This window comes from Camelus ferus, chromosome 7, assembly GCF_009834535.1.
Source record: "Camelus ferus isolate YT-003-E chromosome 7, BCGSAC_Cfer_1.0, whole genome shotgun sequence".
Taxonomy (NCBI): domain Eukaryota; kingdom Metazoa; phylum Chordata; class Mammalia; order Artiodactyla; family Camelidae; genus Camelus; species Camelus ferus.
The window spans coordinates 16,208,909-16,232,425 of NC_045702.1; the positions used below are offsets into that span (position 1 = coordinate 16,208,909).

Consider the following 23,517-nt stretch of genomic DNA (forward strand, 5'->3'; position numbering starts at 1 on the left):
ATTTTCTAATGGTTGGACAGTTTTATATACACACATAAATAAGGAGAGCAAATGTGACAAAATGTTAACAGTTGTTAGATCTAAGTAGAGAGCATATATGGGTGTTCATCATGTCATTTTTTTCAACTGTGTATTTTGAAAATTCTCACAAAGTTAGGGGATATCTTTGATTTTTCATTTATATCATCACTTTAAAAATGCCCTGTCCCGGTGGGCATGCTGGGTCTTTTAGGTTTTTCCAAATATAGTCTCTGGACCATCAGTATGAGAATCACGAAATAACATACAAATGGCCAATGAGCACATGAAAAGAAGTCAGCATCAGTCAAGAAAGCGCAAATAAAAAGCACACTGGGATACCACGGCACACCCACTAGAATGGCTAAGCGTGAAAGGCTGGCGACACCAAGCGTTGGTGAAGATGTCGGGCAACTGGAAGTCTGGAATGTTGCTGATGGGATCATAAAGTGGGATGCCACTTTGGAAAACAGTTTGGCACTTTCTTACAAATTGAACATGCCCGTACCGTACCACCCAGGCACCAAAGAGAATTGAAAACCTGTGTCCACACAGACTTGTATTGGGGTGTCCATAGCTTTGTATTCGTAATAGCAAAAAACTGGAGACAACGATACTATCACACCTGGAGAGAAGATAAACAGACTGTGATCAGTCCCTACAAAGAGGAGCTACTGATACGTGCAGCAACCTGAACAAGCCTTTAAAACCTTGTGCTAAGCTAAAGAAGCAGACACAAGAGAGGATGTAATGGACTGTTCTTTTATGTGAAATCCTAGAACAAGCTACGCTTAATCTATAGGCACAGAACGCAGATTTGCCTGGGGCTGGAGGTCAGGGAGGAGAGAGCATTGACCACAGAGGGACAAGAGGGAAATTTCTGGAGTGTAGGAACTTCTCTACATCTTGATGGGCAGTAGTTACACGGGTGTCAAAAGGCACTCTTGAGATGGGTGAATTTCTTCTGTGCAAATTATATCTTAATAAAGTTGATTTAAAATATAGACTTTTTTTTTTCTCTGTGTGGCAGTATGGACTCTTTTAGCTAGTGTTTCTCAGAATGTGGTTTCTGGACCTCGTGCATCAGTATCACCAGGAAGGCTGGTAAAAACTTGACTTGGGGGCTGCTACCCTACCCTCAACCCACTGAACCAGAATCTCAGGGCATCAGGGAGGATGCGTTGTGTGTGCTCAACGTAGGCGACTCTTCCACAAGTGGGGTGTCTGTCGCTGCACCCTGGAGGCTGCTATGAGCTGCTCTGACCTACGGCAGAGGCTGGTCTCCAAAGCTCCGTGAAACAAGCCAGTGCTGGTGGCAACATTATTAGTGTGGATTTCAAACAATAGCGGTTGGCAGTGCCTGGTGGGAAAAGAGACTTGGAAAATTACTCAGAGGAATTCCATGCTGACCAACCTGCCGTGTAACTTTTCCAGCTTCCATTTAGTTGAAAGGGAAAGACATGCTGTGAAGGTGAAGTGAGGCTGAAACTTGTGAAAAAGTACCTCAGTGAAAGGAATAATTGCAGGCTGTAAGGAAGGGCAGACACAGGAATATTTTCTGAGGCTAGTACTCAAGCCAGGCTGCACAGCAGGATCTTGTGGACCTTTAAAGAAATCTAATTTATCTTTTTATCAAAGTAGTACATGGACACTTTTTTTTTTAAGTGAATATGATTTTAAGTTAATAGTACTAAAGGATGTATACTTTTAAAAAGAAAAACATCAGTCCTTCATTCCTGTTCCTTGGAGACAAACATTTAAGTTTTTAAACCTGAAGTGTACAGTTTGATGAAGTTTTACATCTTTATCCACCCAACCCCTCCCAGATCAAGATCTAGACCATTTCCAGCACCTTTGAATATTTCCTGGTACCCCTGCCCAGTTAATACTCCCCCCCTCCCAAAACCACTATCCAGACTTCTGTCACCATCAATTAGTTTCAAGGTAACCACTTTAAATTACTGTTTCTTCTCGTATTTGTCTCCATATTTCTCAGTAATAAGTGGACACCACTATCCCTTGGTTTGCCAACTTTGGACAGTAATTAGGAGCTTCCTTCCTAGTGTGATAGATCGAGGTTCACTCTCTTACTCTCCTTCCTCACCAAGAGAAGCTGAAAAACTCTCAGATTTCCGGGCCCCAGCACCACACCACCCACCCTGAGCACCCGGGTCTTTTAAGCTTCACAGGTGATTCTAACTGGCACCCTGCCCAGAGGTCCCCAAGCCAGTGGTACTTGGCCCTGAAGCTGATGTTAAACCAACCCGATGCGCCAGACTCGGATGTTCACCAAGAAAGGCTTTGAAGTGAATTGAAACGGAACATGTCATCAGACTCTGGGGCTGATTTGTAGCTGGAATAAGGAGAAAGCCATGAGAAACACCGAAGTGTTTCTAGGATTTTTGTTGCTCATCAAGTGTTTTCTTAGGACTCTCCGCCCCTCCCAGGTAGCCACATATCCTGTGCAAGCTCTTAGTTTAAATGGACCGGTAAAGGTTTCTCTGTTTGAGAGGAGTCTGGATGCCCAGTCTGCCTTGAAAGAACAGCTGGGTTTGCCCATGACGGCTGCTCAGAACCAGGATCAGCCAGAGGCAGTCTACTGAGTTCGAAGAAGTCTATCCCGGCTGGAGACTAAACAAACCCTCCCCCCCACCTTGCAGCCACTCCCTCTCGCCTGAAGGCCCTTCACTGAACCTGAACACAGAAGTCGTCAGGCTGGCATCCCCATGGTTGTGATTGGAAGAGCTGCCCACATTTCTGATTTCCTTCCTCACTCGGACCCCAAGGTCTGTGGAGGCTTCACCCAGATGGCTCTGTCCTCTCTGCATCTTCCCAGCCTTGGGCATCAGCTGGTCGGAGGCCCCACCAGCCCCACGTGCCAGTCTCTGCAAAGAACTTAGGCTCTGCCAGCTCCCGGGGCAGGGACGGGAACCCCTTCCTCTCTCCCCCGGGCCGGCCACTCCTCCTGTGCTGCCCTCCACAGATGTCAGTGTGCCCAGCCGCCTGGAAGTGGCATTTATAGCAACGATGTTATCGCTGCCAAATCCTTTTGCCACAAGATGGGAGACCCACTTCATCAGTCTTCGTGGGTCAATGAGAACCCGGGTTGGAATCACCTGTGACCGTTAATCCTTTCTGTTCCTCTGTGACTGAAAGGGTGTGGACACGGGACTAAGCAGGTAAGAGAGGGGACGGGAAATGACCTTTTAATGAGGGAGAAATTGAGGCTCAGGATGCTAAAAACAAAAAGGAAACTCAAGATCACGAAACAAATCCACTTCAGCAGCTGGAGAAAGAAATGGGCGTGGAAGGTCCCCTTTTCCTCGGATGCGCTCTTCCTGTGCCAGAAGTCCGTCCCTGGTTCACTGAGGCAGGGCCACTGAGCAGAGCAGGGAGACTTGGAGGCCTGGGTCCAGGAAAGAGGCTGCTCCAGCTCTCAACCTGGGCTCCCCCAGGGGCTGTGTGCCCCCAGTAGGCTCAGGATGGGCGGAACCCAGGTCACTTGGTCCCCTTGGCACAGACCCAGGGTCTGGGGGAGGAACAGTCCAAAGCCACAAGCTTGCCTTTCTCCAGGCCCCCGCAGTCGAGATCCGGCTCATCCTGGTCTTTCTCCGGGAGTCTGGGGAAGGCAAGAGGAAGGGGCGGCACTCAGAATGACAGGGCCTCCCAGCCTGTGTGCCTGCTGCCTGGGTATCCCTGGGATTGCTGCATGGAGCCCGGAGGCCTGGAAAGAGCCCTGGGGTAGGCATCATGAGGATGCACCCCAAGCTGTCAGTTGTGTGGTGACTGGTGACCCGCCAAACCTCTCTAATCAGCACAGCCCTTACCTGTAGAACAGGGTGACCATCCTGCTTGGGTAAATGCCCTGGGGGACTCAAGCAAGGTGATAGGGGCTGAACCTTAGGACAGGTGGCAGGGAAGGCCTCCAGCCCTCTTTGGTGCTATAATGTCACTCTGGTCACACTGGGGAGCCCATGGCAGTGTGTTGGGGACAGAGGAGGCCACCCCCCAGGCCCACAGTCACTCACAGCTGGGGAGGCAGGGGGCTCCCATCGATCCAGTGCCAGCCCTGGGGGCCTCGTCGGGCCCCCACCCAGGAGTAGTTGGTGACTGGGTATCTGCTCAGGAAGTCCTGAGGGCAAAAAGTAGCTGGTCATTCATCTCTGGACACTGGTACAGCTCACCTGGGGCTTCCATCCCCCGTACCCATGCCCCATGCCCCAGGCTTCTGCATGTTTCCAGCTCCCAAAGCCAGAGAAGAACTCGATTCAGCCCAACTCTCCCAAACACCAGGAACTGGGAAGCTGTATTTGATACTTGCTGGTTGCCAGGCACCGTGCTCAGGACTGGGAACCAGAAATGGGGGCGAGCCCATCTCAGCCCTCACGGGGAGAGAGAATGAGATCGCCAACCCCCAAGAGCAACGCACTGTGGGTACTGAGTGGACAGAGAAGCGAGGAAGCCCGGGGAAGAGGGTGAAGGACCCGAGCAAAGCTAGGCGGCTACAAAGCCCATCTGCGTGACCCACAGCAAATAGCCTCAGGGGGCAGGAGTCGAGAGTTAGGGGCGATTAGGCTGCAGAGGTGGTCGGGGAGCAGATGGTCAACAGTACAACAGCCAGCAAGAGCATAAACTAGATTGCACCCAGTAAAGACCATTAAAAACAAGGGCAAGTATGAAGTCCACGGAGTAACGTGGGGGCAAAGTTCCAGCACATGAAGGGTGCCAGGAAGTGGAAAAGCTATGGCGTGACTGTAAGAATGAAAAAGTGTGTGTGCACATGGACAGAAACGCACAAGGAATAGCAAAAACCAAAACTAGTGTGTTAGAGAGCTATCAGAGACACTCTTCTCTTTTAAATATTTGTCCTCAATGTCATGTTGTTTTAGCAACAAATTAAAGCCAAAAAAAACCCAAAACTGTATTTGAAAATTTTCAACCTGGAAAGAGATATTTCAATATTGCAAGTCCTCATGCGGGGACTTGGCCGGGGTGGGGGCAGCGGGGCTGGCGCAGTCCACACCAGCCCAGCCTCCGGAGCATAAGCTGTGCTTCGTCACAAGAGCGGCCACGTCATTCCTGTCACTCGGATGGGTAATTCCACTTTGGGCAAGAAATCCAAGAACACAAAGGGGAGAAAATAAACTTTCCCAAAATTACCACAGTGCTATTTATAAAGAAAAAATGGAAACTGCCCAAATACTCAGCATCAGGAAATAACTAGGCAAATGATGGGATGTCAACATCATGGAAAATTACAGTGCTGTTAAGGATTAAGCACACAGAAGATGTCCTTATGCAAGAGAGCATAAACACGCAATCATGCCAAGTGGAAAAATGCAGACTGCGCCAACAAGCACACAGCGCTCACAACACCAAGAAGCATACATTCACTTTGGTGATGGTGAGAGGTGGCCTGGCACAAATGAATGTGACGAATGTTCAGTTCTTCCCTAGGTAAGTGTTTCCGTCGACAGAGACGAAAGCTTGATATTTAACCCTGGGGATTAGAAAGCAAGCTCCAGAGTGTTGCCCGTCCCCTTGGGGCCACCTCGATTCAGCCTTCAGGTCTCAGTTTAACGGTCACTTCCTGTAGGGACATCACACCAATCCCCTCCCCTGTGCCGCCACAACCTTCATAGTTTAGAACATGGGATGTGGCATTTGACTAGCTTGCTTCCTTGTCAATTTCCTGAATCAGACAGTGAACATGGTGAGGAGCGGGGGCCTGACTTACTCACCAATGACCATTAGAATCCAGCACATAGTAGGCCAGCTGAACAAAACTGCTCCCAAGTGTCACTGCCAATCACCAGCAAGGGCCACAGGGAACACATGGGCTGTCAGGCCAACCTTGCGCCCAGAAGTATCAGTGCAGGGCCATCCTCCCCTCAAGGGAGCACCAGCTGGTCAACCACTAGGAAAAGACGCCAGAAGGAGCTTCCAGGCTGAAGGGCCCCTTCTGAAATCCCACAGTGCAGACGGCATGTGAAAGTGGAAAGGGCCAGTGAGGACAGCTAAGGCACAGGTGGCCTCGCCTGGGCTGGTTATTTCCTTTCTGGCTGGGCTCCGTGGGCTGGGGCCTGCAGGCAAGGCTGAGCAGCAGCTCTGGAGGGGATGAGAAGGAACCTGGGCTAGCTCGGAGCTGAGAGTCAGCGGGCAGAGCAGACCCAAGCATCTCGCTGCCGTGGCTGCAGCAGACCCGGGGCTCCTGCTGGCCAGCACTGTCCTCCTGGGAGCCATCAGCCGCCTGTTCAGGAAGGCACACCAGAGCTCAAAGCTTCTCTCCAGGCTGAGAAGGGGGTTATCACTATGGAAAGTAGAGCTTTGGGGACAGGCCCCCGACTCCATATTCAAATTCTAGTACTGTGACTTGTATGCTCACCGACCCCAAGCAAGTCACCCACCTTTCAGAGTTTCTGTGTGGTCCTCTGTAAAATGGGGGGGGATGTTTGTAATGAGGCCTGAGATAATGTGGATAAAGCCAGGGGCGTGTAATCTCCAGTCTGCTGGGTGGTGTGCAAAGCTTTGTGCCCACCCCCAACACACGGGACCTCATGTGATGCTTGGCATTGCCAAGGTGACCCTGCCCTTCTCTCTGTCCTAGCCTCAGGCCAGCTGGGCCCCCTCCCCTAACCTGGGGCCTCCTGGTGACCTGAGCCATGGCCTATCCCTGCCCAGCCCCACCCACTCCAGTCTGTCCCTTTTTTCCCTTGCAACTCAGACTCCATTAACCTGTTCTCATTGTTAGCAAAAATTATGGTGTGGGAAAATCATTGTCTAGAGAAATAAGTAACTTTCAGAAACTTCTACATCTGGGGCCTCTGCTGCCTTTGGCTGGTGCTTCTCCAATTTTGCTTCTGCTACGGGAGGTGGGGAATGAGATCCTGAGCAGAATTGACTTGAAATCTCATATTTTACATCTTAAAATTAAAGTAAATTATTTTCTATGCTTTCATACATTTGTTTTTTTTTAAAAAAATCATAGTAAAATATATGTATCAGAAAATTTACCATTTCAACCATTTTTAAGTGTATAATTCAGTGGCGTTATGTTCATTTGCACTGTTGTGTGACCATCACCCCCATTCCTCTCCAGAGCTTTTTCATCCTCCCCGACTGAAACTCTGTCCCCATTAAACAGCTCCCACTTCCCCTCCCACCCTCCGCAACCACCATTCTACTTTCTCCATACACTTCTGCTTTAATATTTAAGTGTTTTATACTATAAATTTGAGTCCTCTGATATATCTTTATTTGTATTTTCATCTTTGTACACTCAGGATGTGCTTACAGTCAATATGTACATTGCAGGAAGCTTCTTCCTCCCCCAACCCTGCAAAACAAAGCTGTTCTTAAACCAGTGGTGCTTGAATCTAATGACTGATGGCACCAGAGGAGCTGAAACTCTCTTTTTCTCTAACCATGAGCAAAACCATCTTGGGGAGGATGAGATGTGTGTACTGGCTCCTCAGCAAGCCCCCGGGGTTTGCAGCCTGGCCTTTGCCAGCAGGCCCAGCCCCCTTATCAGCCTCCATCCAGCCTGACCTTCGCTGCTCTTCCCCACCGCTACCTCAGAGCCCCCAGGAACTTCTGGCTCCACAGTCATCATTTTCCAGATTTTAATTGCCTGAGACCCCACATCTCCACTTTGGTCTTTCTGCAAGGGGCTTTTTGGAAGCTCCTTCTTGGAAAAAGCATATCTAAATTTTGTGACATATTTTCTGAATATATACTTGTGTTATAAATGATTGATCCTGTATGCTTAGTTTTAAAAGAAATCTTTATCATAAGCTTATTTGCAGTTTGGGTAGTCAGGCCATCTCCCTCCTTGAAGGACCCTCAGCCACGGGGAGGCCATTTGTTCAGCCAAGGTATGAGGTCATTGTGGCCTAGACCTGTCAAATGAGGGCAGGGACCTTTTATTTCACCAGTCTTCTGATGACACTTGCTGTGCTCAGTGGGTCTGTCTTAGGAAAGGGGCTGTTAAGTTCCTATCCGGCTTGGTCCCCTTCCCAGTTCCAGACACTCTCTAGGGAACTGTCAGGTTCCCGCTGGTCTTCATTTTGCAGATGCAACCAGGTTGGGCCGGGCAGAAACTGTTACACACTGATCTCTTGCTTTAATGGGCTACGATTCTGCTAGCATTTCCCTCTAGTCCTAGCACACACTTTTTGTAGAACATTTAGAAGATTTAAAAAAGCTTTCAAGAAGCAGAAGGAAAAAAATCATTCATAATCCTGCCTCCAGGGGTAACCACTCTTAATCTATTTCCTTTCAGTATCTTTTCTTTGCATATATATCTACCATATTGGAATCACTGATAATGATTTTTTTTTCAATCTGCATTGCATCCTTTTCATTTCCCTAAGCTTTCTGAAAAATATATGTTATCCTTGGAAATAAAACAATCCACGTTCACAGTAAAACACTTTCTCCAGCAAATTTTTATATCCTCTTCCAGAAGACTCTCCCAGAGAAAGGAAAAAGACAGAAACCGCATTCCCTGTTTTGTGAAGTGGAATACTTTTGATTTCAGGACTGGGTAGGAAATAAAACTTCACGCATGTGAAAATCTTAAGTAAAATATTATCAAGTCAAATACAGAAGTATTTCGGGAAGGGAAAAATCATGGCTAAATAAGCCTTATCACAAGAGGACAAGAATTTTAAAAAATCAGTCTGATTCACCTCAAGATTAAAGGAAGAAACAAAAAAAGATGTTACTATCTTAATGTATCCAAAAAGGTATCCAATGAAATTAGACTCATTCATGTTTAAAACTCTTAGTAAGATAAGAATAGAAGGGAACTTCCTTAACTGATAATAGAAAAGGTTGATAAGAATGGAAGGAGATAATGTTAGCAAAATTTTGGAAGCTAGACAACTTTAATTGGCTTCCAGACCCCAGAAAGCTTAGTGATTTTTCAAGGAAAGGGTAGAGTGGGAGGAAGCTGAGAAATGCGCTAGTTTGTATTGAGAAGCCCCCAAATGCTCAAATATTAGAGGCAACAGGTCTCTTTGAAGGCCAAGGTACAGGAAAAGGGGCCTGGAAAAAGGACTGGTTGAAAGTATATAAAAGGAGCAGTTGGACCTCTTTCCCATCCTTTAAGATCATCCACATCTCTGTGCAGCCAGGTAGCAGAACTCTTTGGGGAGATAAAGCACACAGGACTTGGGGATTCAGAGCTCCATGTTTGACTGGAGGTTGAGGGTACTTACACTAAAAGGAAGAGATCAAGCATCACATTCTTAGAGGTGAAACCTCTGCTTCCTTCCCCCACTGCCCCTGCAAGGCTGATAGTTTAGTTCACTAAGGAATTGGATGAGTCCCTGCCTGATTTTCCTATTGCAAAGCCTGCCTCTAATAAGACCCAATGCATCTACTCACCCCAACCCCCCGACACAGAGCTTCCAGCCTGCTATCTAGTGCCTTACTCCTAATTACCACAGCTAAGGATCACCAGACATATAAGGACATTTCTAAATATGAAAAAGACCAAAAAAAGAAAAACAAAAAGAAAAGGCACAGAATAATGCACAGTACTTGCAGAAAAATAGAGATAATGCAGGGAGCAGAAGAAAATTTCCAAAATACTATAATTAATATTTAGAATGAGATAAGAGAAGATGTTTCATCCTTGAAACAAGGAAGAGGATACCATAAAAAAGGAACACTTGAAGAACCAAAAAATGTTCTTAAAATTACACATAGGGCAGCAAAAGTAAAAATGAAGAAAAAGATCCACAAAGGAATATCATTGTTAAATTTCTGAACACTGAGTAAGAACAAAGGTGAAGATGCTGAAATTCTCCAGAGTAGGGGTGGAGGGACATACAGAGGATTGGGAATCAGAGTGACTGAGACTTATTAACGGCAAGACTAAAAGTTTGAAGGCAATGGAGCAAAACCGGCACAATTCTGGGGGACAACTATTTCTTAGAATTCTATCCAAGCCAAGTTATCAATTGAATGAGAGGTTAGAATAAAAGTATCTTTAGATATGAAAGGTCTCAAGAATTTTTTTCTAGGAAATTTACAGAGGATGTGCTTCACCAGGAAAAGACACGGTCTCTAGGACACAAGGGATCTCACACAGGAAAGAGGCAAATGCGTACGGAGAATGAAGGCAAAAGAAATTCCAGGACAATAGCTGTGTTGCGGACTGGTCGCTACCAGTCCAGAGAGGGGCAGAAAAAAGAGGACTCCAAGAGGCGGTCTGGCCAACTCCCTGAGCTTCTTCACTTTACTTTAGGTTTCTGGTTTTTTTTCTCCTGGTCCATGCTGCCTCGTCCACCTTGACTTTTGGTCACATCCTCTTGTCATGTACACTCAAAGCATTGTGCACCCTCCCTTCAAAGCACAGATCAGTATGGTGATTAAACATCTATTTCTGTGGTTTCTTGATTAATGTCTGCCTCACTCACTGTTCTTAGTCATGTGAAGGTGGAAGCTGTTCTGTTCTGGGGTTTCATTGTATCCCCAGTGCCAATTGCAGGTGTCCGAAAAATTTTTACAAAAGCAATGACCAAAGGAATGCTGCATTTTCATGCCTATCAGGCAGCTAATATAAATTCTTGGCAACTGCCCTAAGTTAAATAAAATTAAAGCAAGGGATAGAACTGCTTTTTTTTTTTTTCTTAATGAAGTCACTGGGGATTAAACCCAGGACCCCACGTACGCCAAGCATGCACTCTACCACTGAGCTATACCCCCAATCCTCTGGATCTGGTTTACAGGTCCTTTTTTGTAGCCATTTTCAAACCCATTGACTGGATTATCACAGCAAATTGTCACATCCCTGAGGACAGAGTATACTACCCTGTCCCTTTGATGTTGGGCTTGGCCATGTTCTTTGCTTTGGCCAATGGAATGTTAGCAGACATGCCATGGGCAGCTTATGAAGAGTTTTTCTCAGGAAGAACAAGAGACTCATGGAGCAAACACAAACCCAACCAGTAGGCTCAAGCTAAACCTAGCCAATCTGCATCCAGAAGCTAAGCTGTGCCGCCAAACCCAGCCCAGATCAGCCCATCAACAGTCCTCCCACAGACCAACAATCAAGAAAAATGTTTAATGTCTTAAGTCACTGACTTTTGGAGCGATCTGTTGCCCAGCATTATTATGGCAATACCTGACTAGTATACCTACTAAATGTAATATCTTTTCCATACAGTCCACATAAATTTCCTCCCAGAGATGACAAAGGTGTCTCCCCCATTGACCAGCCAGCACAGGCAGGTTCCTGAGCTCACTGTTCACTGGTTGGCCACCAGGCTGGACAGTAGCATCCCTGCTCCATCCTTCTCAGCTCTACCTCCAGTTCTTAGAATGCAGAGTAAACTGAAGACCTTAGAGCCCTGACTTTGGTCCTCCTGAAAGTCACTTTATTTCTCCAGGCCTTGGTGACTTTTTCTGTACTGTAGAGTTGGACTAGATCTTTGAGATTCCTTGCAGGGCTAGGAATCTGCAATGTGTAATGATAGCCACGCCCCTCTCCTGCCCACCTGTCCCCCTCCTCACCTGGGTGTGGTTCAGCAGAGGGAGGGTGGCATGGTGGGCTGAGCAGAAGGCCCGGCTGGCCTCCCAGGCCTCAGCTTCGGTGGAGACGTAGTAGCAGTGCCCCTCGGACCACATCCAGCCCTGGGGGCATGGCCGGCACCTGGCCCCTGCTAGAACAGAGACCACCAGGGAGCCATAGGGTAAACTGGACAGAGTTGAAGGTACGCAAGTTAAAAAATTGAAATCTGCCTGCCGCCTTGGCTGAGGGAGCAAATCTGGAGACATGGAACTGGTGGGGCAAGCAGGGCAGGTGGCCCAGGGAGGGCTGGACAGCTTGTGCACAAGACCACAGGCAGGGTAGCTGTCCCCTGTCAGAAGAGGCTCTTCTCTCTCACCTTTGCTCAATGAGCCTGTGTCTTCCTGCTGCATCTGCCCAGTGGGGATGTCTTTTTCTAATTCTCACAAAGGTGCTGGAAGAACTAGACATTGTGCTGCAGGAGTAGGGAGGAGAGGGGACCAGGGGGAGGCGCCATACCTACTTTCGAGGCCAGGACCACGACGGCCACGGTGGACACCGCCAGGAACACGGCCATGACTGCCAGGGCCCAGTGCAGGGACCTCAGGTACATGGGCAGCCCTGCAGGCGGGGAAGGGACAACCAGGAGACAGAGGTTAGGAGACCATCCCAACTCAGGACTATGCTGACTCCTACACCAACATTGCACCCACCCCCTCAGCCCAAAATACCAGGATAAATCACTCAATTTAGGTCAGAAGGTCAGTTTGGGAGAAAAATGCTAGAAGATATTCTACTTCTTAAATAAACTAGAAGATATAAGACTCTCTTCAAGAAAGAGAATAGTTGACTAACAACCATTTACTGAACACCCGACGTGCATGAGACGCAGGGCACAAACAGCACCAAGGATGGAGCAAGGGCCCTGCACCCGCAGAGATAACGGGACAAGCCAAGGTGCCAAGAGGTCACATTCCCACAAGACAGGAACAAGGGCCAGATCTGGAGTTCGACAGACCCCCAAATTCAAGTTCAAGTCCTGACTCCATGGACCCCTCAAATGTTCCTGGTGTTTTCCCATTTTCACATTGGAATCACACCTGCCTCTTCTGTCTCTCTCGGTCACTGGAAGCCACTAATGAAGCATCATGCAGAGAGTGCTTTGCAGGCTGTAGAGCACTAGACAGATGTGAGCTGTCAGCTGCTCAAGGACCCAGGGGACCAGATGGCTGGAGTGAGGCTACAGAGGGCAAAGGGACACAGGAGGATCTCTAGGTGGAAAGAGAGGCGCAAAGGCTCAGAGATAGAGTACATTCAGATGCCACATCCTGCCTTGTTGATGGAGTAACTGGGGAGGCCAGAGGAGAAAACTTGGAGAAAAACATAGTAAACGCTTAATCACAGCCATCAACAGTTATAAGCAACTTTCCACCCAGAAAGACATACCCATCTGAAGTAACCAAGCACTCAGGATTTGATCTCTGCCATGACCCAGAGTGTGAAATCACTCAGAGCCAACAACTTGCCTCCAGGGGCCCAAGATCCACCCAGATCTTGGGGATGAGGACCAGAAATGCACATAATCAATGTAAGGGTCCTAAGAACTCAATTATCATATTTGCCAAAGCCTGAAACAGCAGAGGTAATTCTATTATTTTGAAAAGACTAATTCCATTTAAAAAACCATGTACAGTGAAATCTAAAAAAAAAAAATGATTCAAATGAACTTATTTACAAAACAGAAATATACTCACAAATATAGAAAACAAATTTATGGTTACCAAGGGGAAAGCGGGGGTGAGGGGAGACATAAATTAGGAGTTTGGGATTAACATATATATACTACTACATATAAAATAGATAAACAACAGGGACCTACTATATAGCACAGGGAGCTATAGTCAATATCTTGTAATAACCTTTAATGGAAAAGAATCTGAGAAAGAATATATATGTATATATGTATGTATATATAACTGTACATCAACTATACTTCAATTTAAAAAGTGATATTGTAAAATAAATACATGAATACATTTTTAAAAATTAAAAAAAAAAAAGTCTTGTACACCTGTGGCACTGAGGGCTGCAAGGATGACCTTGGAAATGGGCCCCGGCAGTCATCTGTCCTCCCAAAACTTCTAGGCATAAAGAAGTCCCACCCATTCCTTTCAAATGAAGTTCTTAATTACACAAGTAACACAAACATATTCTTGTGGTTAAGAAATGAACGTACAGATGAAGTTAAAATCCTCTGTCAACCCCCGTCTGCTCCCTGCCCCCAGTCCTGGACCTTCTCCTCTTTAATCTAATTTCTCTCAGTGCTGGTAAACTCACCCAGGTCCAGCTCCTAAGGGGTTTCACCTCCACGAGAGACTGGTGACATGACACTGATAACAGACACTCCCTCCTCCTCAGCGTCTTCCCTTCTGCCCCATTCTCTAGCATCAGCCCAATTTTCTTCTCTTATCTGGGACTGACACCTCTGATGTCACATCCTTTGCTTGCCCACCACTCATCCCATCCCATCGCAGTTTCTACACCCGGACCGCCTCTCCCACCCCACAACTGAAACACCACCTGTTTCCTCCTAGTCAGATCCCACTGCAGGGGCGGAGCCAGGTTTTTCGAGACTTAACAATTTATTCAATTATAGAGGGTTGGGGAGGGGGGCATCTTAAAAAATAGAATACAAACTTCCAAATACAAAGTTGGGCACCAGGACTCAGCCCTCCTGCCACTGAGAGCCCTGCTTATGTCCTCGCCTTCACAGAAACCTACTTCTGCTGATGGCCTCTGCTCCTCAGCTGGGGAGACTATCCTGGATTTATAGGAGGGTCCAATGTAATCACAAGGGTCCTTATAGATGGAAGAGGGAGGTAGGACCGAAGAGTCAGAGAGATGGCAGTGGGAGGATTCAGACTAACATTGGCTGGCTTTGAATACAGAGAGGGCCATGAGCTAAGGAAATCCTTAGTGCTTAGAAGCTAGAAAAGGTAAGGAAACAATCTTTCGCAGAGTCCCCAGAGAGGATTACGGCCCTCCTGACAACTGGACTTTAGACCATTGAGACCAAATCAGAATTCAGACTTACAAAACTGCAAGATAATAAATTAGTGTCATTTTAAGCCTCTAACTTAATATCAATTTGTTATAGCAGCACCAGAAAGCAAATATACCTGTCATGCAGAAAATGTGCTCACACAAAACTCTGCAAAAGTTCCTGATGATCTGAGTCCTTGAACCCTTGTCTAAGGACCCCTGGCATAGAGGCCATGGGAATCTGGGGTCTGTCTAGCTGGCCCGCCCAACCTCTCAACTGACCAGCCTTTTGGTAGTTTGTCTGTTGGGCAGAACTCTAGCCCCTCCTGGTCGCTGTTTCCAACAGTTCTCCAGCTATGAGGGGAGCTACCACCCCAACTCCCACTCAGCTTCCAAGGTTTAGCTGCAGGAAGCTTTCCCATGCCCCCAAGTTCACCTACCACTCTCTTCTGGCTCCCTGTCCAGGCTTGTTTATATCTTTTTCAGGCTCGCTCTTCTTCCCTGCCAACTGCCACCCCCCACCAACAACCCCGCCCCCATGCAACCTAGCACATGGCCCCCAGGAAGTAGTTGCTGAATGGACGAGTGTTTGGGGCAAGTGGTCCTCGATAGATGGTGGATGGAAAGGGGGAGTCTAGGCCTGAGAGGTCGGCTAGCCGAAGCCAGGAGTCGGGAGGTGGCGCTCCAGCCTGAGCCGCTGCCACGGTCAAGTGATCCTGAAAGATCGCCTGGAATTTTTTCCACTTCTGTTTCTTAAAGATGCTGCGTACACTAAGAGGGAATGTGAAAGTTCTTGGAGGGTCGAAGAGGGAGAATTGTCGTTTTATTCGTCTACTGCCAACAGTTTGAATTACAATTACGTAAACCTGGCATCAGAATGGTAGTCTGGGTCCCCTAGCCCCCCGCAGTGGCCGACCGCTGGGTGAAGGAGTGAGGGGCTCAGTCGCGCCAACCTACACCCAGAAGCGCGGCTCCCAGCTTACCTAAGAGTCTTACGACCCGGGGCAGCTTCTTGTCGCGATCCATCTCAGCGCGGGGCAGCAGCGCGGCGTCCTCCTTGCAGCGGCAGCGGCACGTCGGGGAGCCCGGAGACTCGGCGCGCCCCTCGGCGTCGAGGCCGCGCTCCGCCCCAGCTGCGGCCAGCGGCACGCCACGGCTCCACGTGCTGCCCGGGGACGGGGTCAGCCGCGGGAACGGGAGCGCGGGAGAGGTGTGGCGGGAGAAGGCCGGGGACTCGGGCACCGGCACCGTGAGGAAGCGCGTGGAGGGCGCCGGCGAGGGCGCTCGGCTGCCGCCGGCCGCGCCCACGGGCTTCACGCGCACGTCCACCTGCAGTTCCACGGGAGTCCAGGAGCCCGGCGCCGGCTCACCTGACGCGGCCTTGGGCACCAGCTCGGACCCCGGCGCCTCGCCGTCCCGGGACTGCTCGGCCGCGGTGAGGCTCGGCGACGGCGGCTCCGGGCCGACTGACGCCTGGCGGCGAAAGGCGCCGTAGCCCAGGCTGGGTGGCCGCAAGGGTGCGGGGCGAGGCGAGGGCAGCTTCTTCTCCCCCGACAGGTCCTGGCCCTCGTCCTCCACCTCCTTCGCGACCGGAGCCAGCCTCGGGCTGCTCTCGGAACTCTCAGGCCGTCGCTCCTCTGCGGGGACTTGCGGCTGATTCAGCTCCGGGTCCTCGCTTCCCAGGGGCTCCATTGGGAACTCAGCCCGGGCTTGGTCTCCCTCCGACGCCGCCCGGGAGCCCTCCATCAGGCGCGTAGAGCAGCCGAGAGCGGGGCGCACCTGGCCCCAGGTCGGGAGTCAGCTTCCCCTCCCGGGATTGGTCCAGCTGGGTTGCTGAAGTTGTCGAGCCACGCCCCTCTCTGTCACCACACCCCCTTCCACCTCCCAACCAAATACCCCGCTGGGATTGGCTGTAGCTCGGTTCTGTTGGCCACGCCCCTTCAGGGGCCCAGCCTCACGTTAGCGTGGCTCTGGGAAAAGACTGGGGCCTAAGGGTCTGGCCGAGGGGTTACCCAGTAAGACGAAGCTGGGAGCAGGTGCGTCAGGGGGAAAACAGAGCCTAGAATCTTCTCTCTTTTTTGTCCCTGGACCCATCCATTTCCCCTCCAGCCCTTTGCTATTGTGGTGAGTTTGAGAGTTACTTGGTCAGAGAGCAGTTGCCCAAGCCTGTAGAAATCCTGGGACCTGAAAATTCTGCGGGTCCAAAGAAAATAGAGCGGCTGGAGGAAAAGAAGCAGAGCCGGTTGTTCTGACAATGTACTGGAGGAAGGGCCGCCACACCTGAGAGCACTCTCCCGAGGCAGAAGTCCCAGGGACATCTGTTTTAGAGGCCTCACTCCTACTGGGCTAACATAATAAAGACTGAGGAATGGATAAGCTTGAAAATGTGTAGTTTCATGGGGAGAAAAGCCTGGACCCCCGCCAGCCTGGTGTCGTGGAATACAGGGTTCCCAGGCGTGGCTAGTAGTCTGAATATCATTTTTTTTAATATTTAAAAGAAAATAAAACTGTTACTTTCAAACATATACCAGAACTTAGGTAGATGGTGCTGCCAAACATAGGAATTACACTGAAGAGGTAGAAATTGTTTTGCGAAAGTTATGTATAAACCCATAGTAACTGACATATTCTTTCACTCTTTATATAGTTCACTTTCTTTCACTGGGAAACAAACACATACATTACAGTAGCATGATTTAAAATCTTACCAAACAAAACTCTCACATAATAGTTATATGGAACTACTTTTGTATAATGCTTTGTTTAATATGCTATACATTATCCACCACACAGTAAGGTTACATTAAATTCTCTCTTGTCAGCTACTAACTGACTATCATTTAAAAAATACAGATTCCTGATGAGCTCCGCCCAGACCTACTGAATCTCAAGATGGGATAAGGCTGATTTTTAACAAGTGCCCAGAGGTAGGATTGGCAGATCAAATACAGACCACTCAGTGAAATCTGAATTTCAGATAAAGGAAAGATGGGTTTTTTTTTTTTTTTTTTTAGTGTAAGTACATCTCAAGTGCTCTGTGGGATACACTTATATTTGAAAATTTGTTGCCTGAAATTAAAATTTAACCTACCTCCTATATTTTCGTTTGCCACATCAGGCAACTCTACCCCAGAGACTTTTGCTGGATGGTCTTGGGAGCAGCATTTGGGAAAACCACAGACCTGTTACTCCTGGGGGAGAGGAAGGAAGGAGGATGTGGAGGAGAAGGATCTTAGGATGTGAGTTAAACTACTGGAAAGGATGCTCCCTAAGGAAACTTAATTGAGAGAAAAAGTTCAGCACCATATGAAAACATTTTATGTTTAATTTCTTCCAAACCCAGACTACATATTTAATGTGGGGACATATATATGCCTGGAAGTGTGTTTAAAGAAATGTGGAAAGATACACACCAAAGTGATAACACTAGTGGATTCGGCTATAGATTTTTTTGTGGGGGGGACGGTGCACAGAGGGGAGAGTCTAGGAAACTTTACCCTTTTCTGCAATGTTTCCACTTTCTTGAAAGAGAAGGTATGTATGTATATTCTTACATGAAAATTCAGTTTTTAAAAAGATAGCATATTGTAAGTTATTTTTTAGGACTAATAAAGATTACTGTAAAAATGAAAATTGTTCAAAAAGTATGTAAAATATAAAGGGAAGGTCTCTTCCATCTCTGTTTCACCTCTTAGAGGGAGCTGCTGTCCCTGTTGGGATGGGCTGCTTGTCCGTTTTCCCTGTGGGCAGGAGCTGAGAGAGGAGTTTCCTGCTTAAATATCTTCTCCTGGGATGATGATCATCACATGCGTAGTTTATAAAAGCAAACACTTATCTTCCAGGTGTTTTGGCTCAGAAAGCGTCAGCGAGAGAAAACACAGTGTGCGTCACTCTCAGACACACATCCTTGATGCTAAGAGGGACATGCCAAGGCCTGGCTCCCCTGGCCACAGCCACCAACCTGAGCTGGGTGCTGGACTCAGAGGCACCCAGGGGCATCTAAATTCCATCTTGAATTTGAACCTGACCTTGCCCATAACAGTTATGCTATGGGTTGAGTTTTTTCCCCTCATCCTGCCTGGCCCCAAATTCACAGGTTGAATTCCTAACCTCTGGAGCCTTAGAATGTGGCCTTATCTGGAATTAGGTAATTAGTTAAGATGAAGTCACACTGTAGTAGGGTGGGCCCCTAATCCAGTATGACTGGTGTCCTTATTAAAAAGGGAGATTTGGGCACAGACACTGCACACAGGGAGAATGCCTTGTGAACATGAAGGCAGAGATCAGGGTGATGTGTCTACAAGCCAAGAGAGGCCACAGATGGCTGGCAAACCCCCAGAGCAAGGGGAGAGGCCTGGAACAGATTCCTCTCTCAAAGCCTCAGAAAGATCCACCCCTGATGATGCCATGATCTTGGACTTCCAGCCTCCAGAACCATGAGACAATACATTTCTGTTGTTTAAAACACTTGGTTTGTGGTACTTTGTCACAGCATCCCTAGTAAACCAATACAAGTCAGCGGGCCAGGTGGTTGCCGGCCCTGGGGACAGCTTACCCTGACCCTTCCCTGCTGCTGACTCAGTGGGGCCAATCAGATTCTCCCTTACAGGAACTTGGCAGCTGATCTGAGAGACCCGGAACTGGGAGTTGTCAGTTGTCACAACTCCCAGTGGGGCAGCTCTCTAGAAAGAAGACCCATAGATCCTTCCTCAGGTCCCTGGAGTTTCTCTGACTTCAGTCCTTCCTAAAGCTTGCTCGTTCAAATTCTGTGGATTTCAGAGGGCCCTCTAGTAGCATTCCCCTACCTCCCTTTTCTGCCTTAAGTCAGCACATCATTTACCACTCTGACTGCAGGTGGGAGAAAACCCGACTCCAACCACTGGCTGCCCAGGGCTCCCTTAGGCTCCCTGGGCAGTGGAGGGGGTGGGTAAGGACCAGGACTTGGCACAGTCTCCATCACACCTTCCATGGCCCTAGCCTCAGAAGGCCACTTACAACAGCTATGGCGGGAGACCCTCAGGCAGGTGAGTTACCCAAACGTTTCAAGGAGGGCTCAGATCCTGGCTGGCCAAACAGAAGAACAAATATTCACTGCAGTTCTTCTGTCCTCTCACTTCTCTCTCTTTAAAATCCTTTTTCTGCTTACAACAGTAATTCACGCTTATGATACAAAATTTAAATATCACAGAAAAACATACTGTAGAAAGTGAACGTCCCCAGGATTTCATGCTCCAGAGACCTGTTACTTTTTAATACAGAGTCCTCTGGTTATTTTTCTATGCATACATTAACCTATACTGTTATTGTAAGTACAGATATTTTATTTCCAAAACTTCACTCATATTAAATGCATACCTCTATATAATTTATGTAAGCAGTCTTCTCCTGCTGGACATTTGGGGGGTTTCCCTTTTCGGTGACATAATTCCTGCAGTGCTGCAAATGCTGCAGTTACAATTCATATATATATAATTGTAGACCATCCTCCTACATTGTTGTAAAAAATCACTTCTTTGATGATGTCTTCAGAAGAGATTCATTAAAATGGAACTGCTGAGCCAAAGGGCAATCACAACTTTAAATTTGGCGGACAGTGCCCAGATTACCCAGATTACCCACAAAGGCTGAACAAACAATGGATGCTTGTTGAGAGAGGGTTGTTCCCACAGCCTCATCAGGACTTGTTATTTTTCAGTCTCCTTACCCCTTACTGATCTGATGGGTGAAATTTCAACTTGGCATTTCCTGAGTTATGAATGAGCTTGAACACGCTTTCATTTGTTAATTGTGTTACTGAGGAGTGCCTTTGCCAGCCCCAGGGCCTGTGAAGAGGGCCCTGGAGATTCCCTCTAAGGTCAGTTCCAGATCACGGGTTGTTTCCAGGAAGTGGCTCAGCAGGCACTCTCGTCACCCCCTCCTGCCCCCGCAACAGGGAGCTCATGGCTCCAGGAGGCTGATGGTATCAGGCCTGTGTGAACAGACTGGAGGGTTGTAACAGCATAAACTGCACCTCGGCTGCTTGCACCTAAAAGGGAAGCAGACATGCCCAGCCCTGCCTCTAGGCTGATGTCACCCACTGTGGCATCCTGAGCTCTTCTAGCCCCCTGGATGCACAGGTGGGGCGGGGTGGGAGGTTCTGCACGGCCAGCTCCCTGGCACGGTCCATCCTCAGCTGACATTCCACCTGCTCAGAGGCACACGTGTGGCACTCCCACCGCAGGTCCCAGGTGCCTCACCTGTGACTGTCTTCGTAGCACTCAGCAGTGTTTTCAGCCAACGTGTTCACATACTTGTCTCGTTGTTTACTATTTGTCTCCAGTCCTCTAGCAATCATCGCTGTGTCCCCAGAACAGTAGCTGACAGGCCTGTCTCTGGTTCTTGGCTGATGTCGCCCCAGTGACATATTATGACTATTCATAAAATAAACATTGCCAAACAGGGTGCTGTGCAGTGTGCTTGATATACATTGTCTCGTTTATTCTTCTCCTCCTCCAGTTTTTATTTGATAAATTTTAAACATTGAGAAAAATGGAAAGCATACACAGCAAACACTTGAAGAGTCTCCATCTAGATTCAGCAGTTGGCAGTTCACCGGATTTGCTTTGTCTTTCTTTCCAAGGAAATGTACTTTTTGTTGTTGTTCAACCATCTGTGTGCACTTCAGACCTTGCAAAACTGGCATCTTAAATATTCCAGCGTGTGTCTCTGATGACTGCAGTATCCTATTAAATACACACCATTCTCACACCAAGAGGTCAACCAGTACTCCATACTAGATGATGTTACAGAAACCATATTTAGACTCCCTTGATCTTTTTCAAATCAGATTCCAATCAAGTTGCATGCAGTGCATCTGACTGTTAATGTCTATTTACTCTTCATGATAACTGTGCAAGGAAGGCACTGAAATTCCTACTTTACAGGTGAGGAAACAGAGAGAGGGAGGTTGAGGAACTTGCCAGAATCACACGACTCCTAAGTGGGAGAGTCACGAAGCCGTCATGCATCTCCAACTCCCAGACACATCTTTTCTTTTTTTTTTAATTGAAGTGTAGTCAGTTTACAATGTTGTATCAATTTCTGGTGTACAGCACAATGCTTCAGTCATACATGAACATACATATATTCGTTTTCATATTCTCTTTCACTGTAAGCTACTACAAGATATTGAATATAGTTCTCTATGCAATACAGTATAGACTTGTTTATCCATTCCAAACACATCTTTTCTGCATCTTGCTGCCCTAAGTCGTCTTGGTTCCTCGAGGTTTCTTTCTCAGTCTCCAGAGGGCTCTGGTCCATGCAAGACCGGGGCTGGCGCCGGGGTGGAGGAGTTGGCCCAGTGACTCAGCAGCCAGGGCCTTGCTTTGAAGTCCCTCCAGCCACCTCCTCGCCTCGATCCTACCTCTTGCTCTCTGAGACATCAGCCACCAGCTGGGAGTGACGAGGCATCCTGTTTTGGCCAGGGTCGTTTGGTGGAGGAGACAGGCATGGCTCCAGTGCGGGAACGCACAGCGGCTTTCAGTCAGGTGTGCAGGTGAAGGTAAGGCTGCGCGGGGGATGAGAAAACATTCCACCCGGACACGTGTGTGCTCATCCAGGGAGACTCAGAAGGGCCGTAACGGGGCAGGAAAGCAGCTCCCTGAGTCATCAGCTGCTTGCTCCCTGCAAGTCAGAACAAAGAGCCGCCCTTGCTGGGCGCTCCACTGCTAGAATCCGTTCCCCTCGCAGTGAAGGCAGCGCCCTGGGGGCTGTGAGTAACTAGCCTGCGTGAGTAGACAGCCCGGGTGAACAGACGGTAACGTGCAGGGCAGACCTCGCTCGCCTATGGGTCAATGTCCCCCCTGAGCTGATCTCTCCGGGCCTGGGACCCAACACCTGGACAGACCTGGATGGGGGAACAGGAGACCTGGGACAGGAATGGACAAGGCAGGCAGGGGGTCATGTGACCAGAAGCAGCCCCCACCGCCTCACGTCACAGACCCTTCATCAGGCTGAGCGGGACCCCCATGGCCACAGTCTGAGAGCAGCAAAAGAAGACACAAGGGCCCAGGAGCACCCCGTGAGGAGGATCCAAATGTGGGGGTAACATTCCCCTCTTCGCCTCTGAGCCCGACCAGCTCACTGCAAAGGAGATTTGCTACTGAGCCCTCAGGTACAGGGTATTGCCCAAGTCAGAGCAGGCCTTGTGAAACCTAAATAAAGGCCCAGAGTGCATCGCCAGGAAGCCATGACTAAATGTGGAAAACTGTAGTCTAATCAAAGATATTAACAGCTGAAGGTGTCTTCCAAGACAAAGGTGGTAACTATGTATATAATCAGGAAAAAACACCATTTTCAGAGAAAAGGGAGAATGAGGGAAAAGTGGAATAAAAGAAAATGTCTCCCAAATACAAGAATGTGGCAAGTTTTCCCAGCAGTGCTCAATATAGAGACACGGGACCCTCCAGTCCCCTGAGATGTGGGGACCCCTGCCTGCCCCACACCACCCCCTGCCGGTGGTGAGAACCCTTCACTGCCAGCACCCACCCCCTAAACCCAGGCCCTGAACCAAAGGGGAGAGAGGGCCGCCCGGGAAGGAGACAGGTCCTTACACTCTTGCGCAGGTGGCTGTTAAGTCTGGGGCACAGCTCTCATCCCTCATCAGCCTCCCTGTCCAACCCTACATACGGGCTGCTCTGCCTCCCTGATCTCCCTGAGGTCATCAGCCTCACTCAAAAGCCTGGCCCAGCTGTCAGAGCCTCCTTGGCTCCTGGCCACCCCGCCCCTTTCCCTTCTTATGGATTCAGACATCTGTGCCCTTTAGCCCGTGGTGAAAACCTGCCTTTGTAAACCATCTCCTTCTCGCTTACACTGGGTCCTGCCTGGTCTAGAGTGTACTCTTCTCCTGTGGTCTGAGCAGTCCCTTCACCAGGGCCCATCCTGTAACCTGACGGCTC

The 23,517-nt window shown here is 48.5% G+C and overlaps 1 protein-coding gene across 14 annotated transcripts; it reads right to left on the reverse strand.

Moving 5' to 3' along the window:
* Window positions 1-1,388: 1,388 nt before the first annotated feature.
* Window positions 1,389-19,083, reverse strand: KLRG2 (killer cell lectin like receptor G2). 14 transcript variants are annotated; one of them, XM_032483465.1, is made up of 6 exons: window positions 15,562-19,071; window positions 12,056-12,157; window positions 11,542-11,690; window positions 4,047-4,150; window positions 3,582-3,637; window positions 1,389-3,424 (listed from the first exon to the last, which is right to left on the reverse strand). In XM_032483465.1, the coding sequence occupies exons 1-6, from the start codon at window positions 16,322-16,324 to the stop codon at window positions 3,381-3,383; spliced, it is 1,218 nt and encodes a 405-aa protein (XP_032339356.1). In that variant the 5' UTR covers window positions 16,325-19,071; the 3' UTR covers window positions 1,389-3,380. The 14 variants fall into 14 exon arrangements, 8 of the variants coding, with proteins under 8 accessions (XP_032339356.1, XP_032339362.1, XP_032339355.1 ...); XR_004321295.1 differs by lacking the exon at window positions 1,389-3,424 and adding an exon at window positions 5,760-6,268 and having other exon boundaries at window positions 3,605-3,637; window positions 15,562-19,083; XR_004321296.1 differs by lacking the exon at window positions 1,389-3,424 and adding an exon at window positions 5,760-6,126 and having other exon boundaries at window positions 3,605-3,637; window positions 15,562-19,080.
* Between the last annotated feature and the right edge of the window lie 4,434 nt (window positions 19,084-23,517).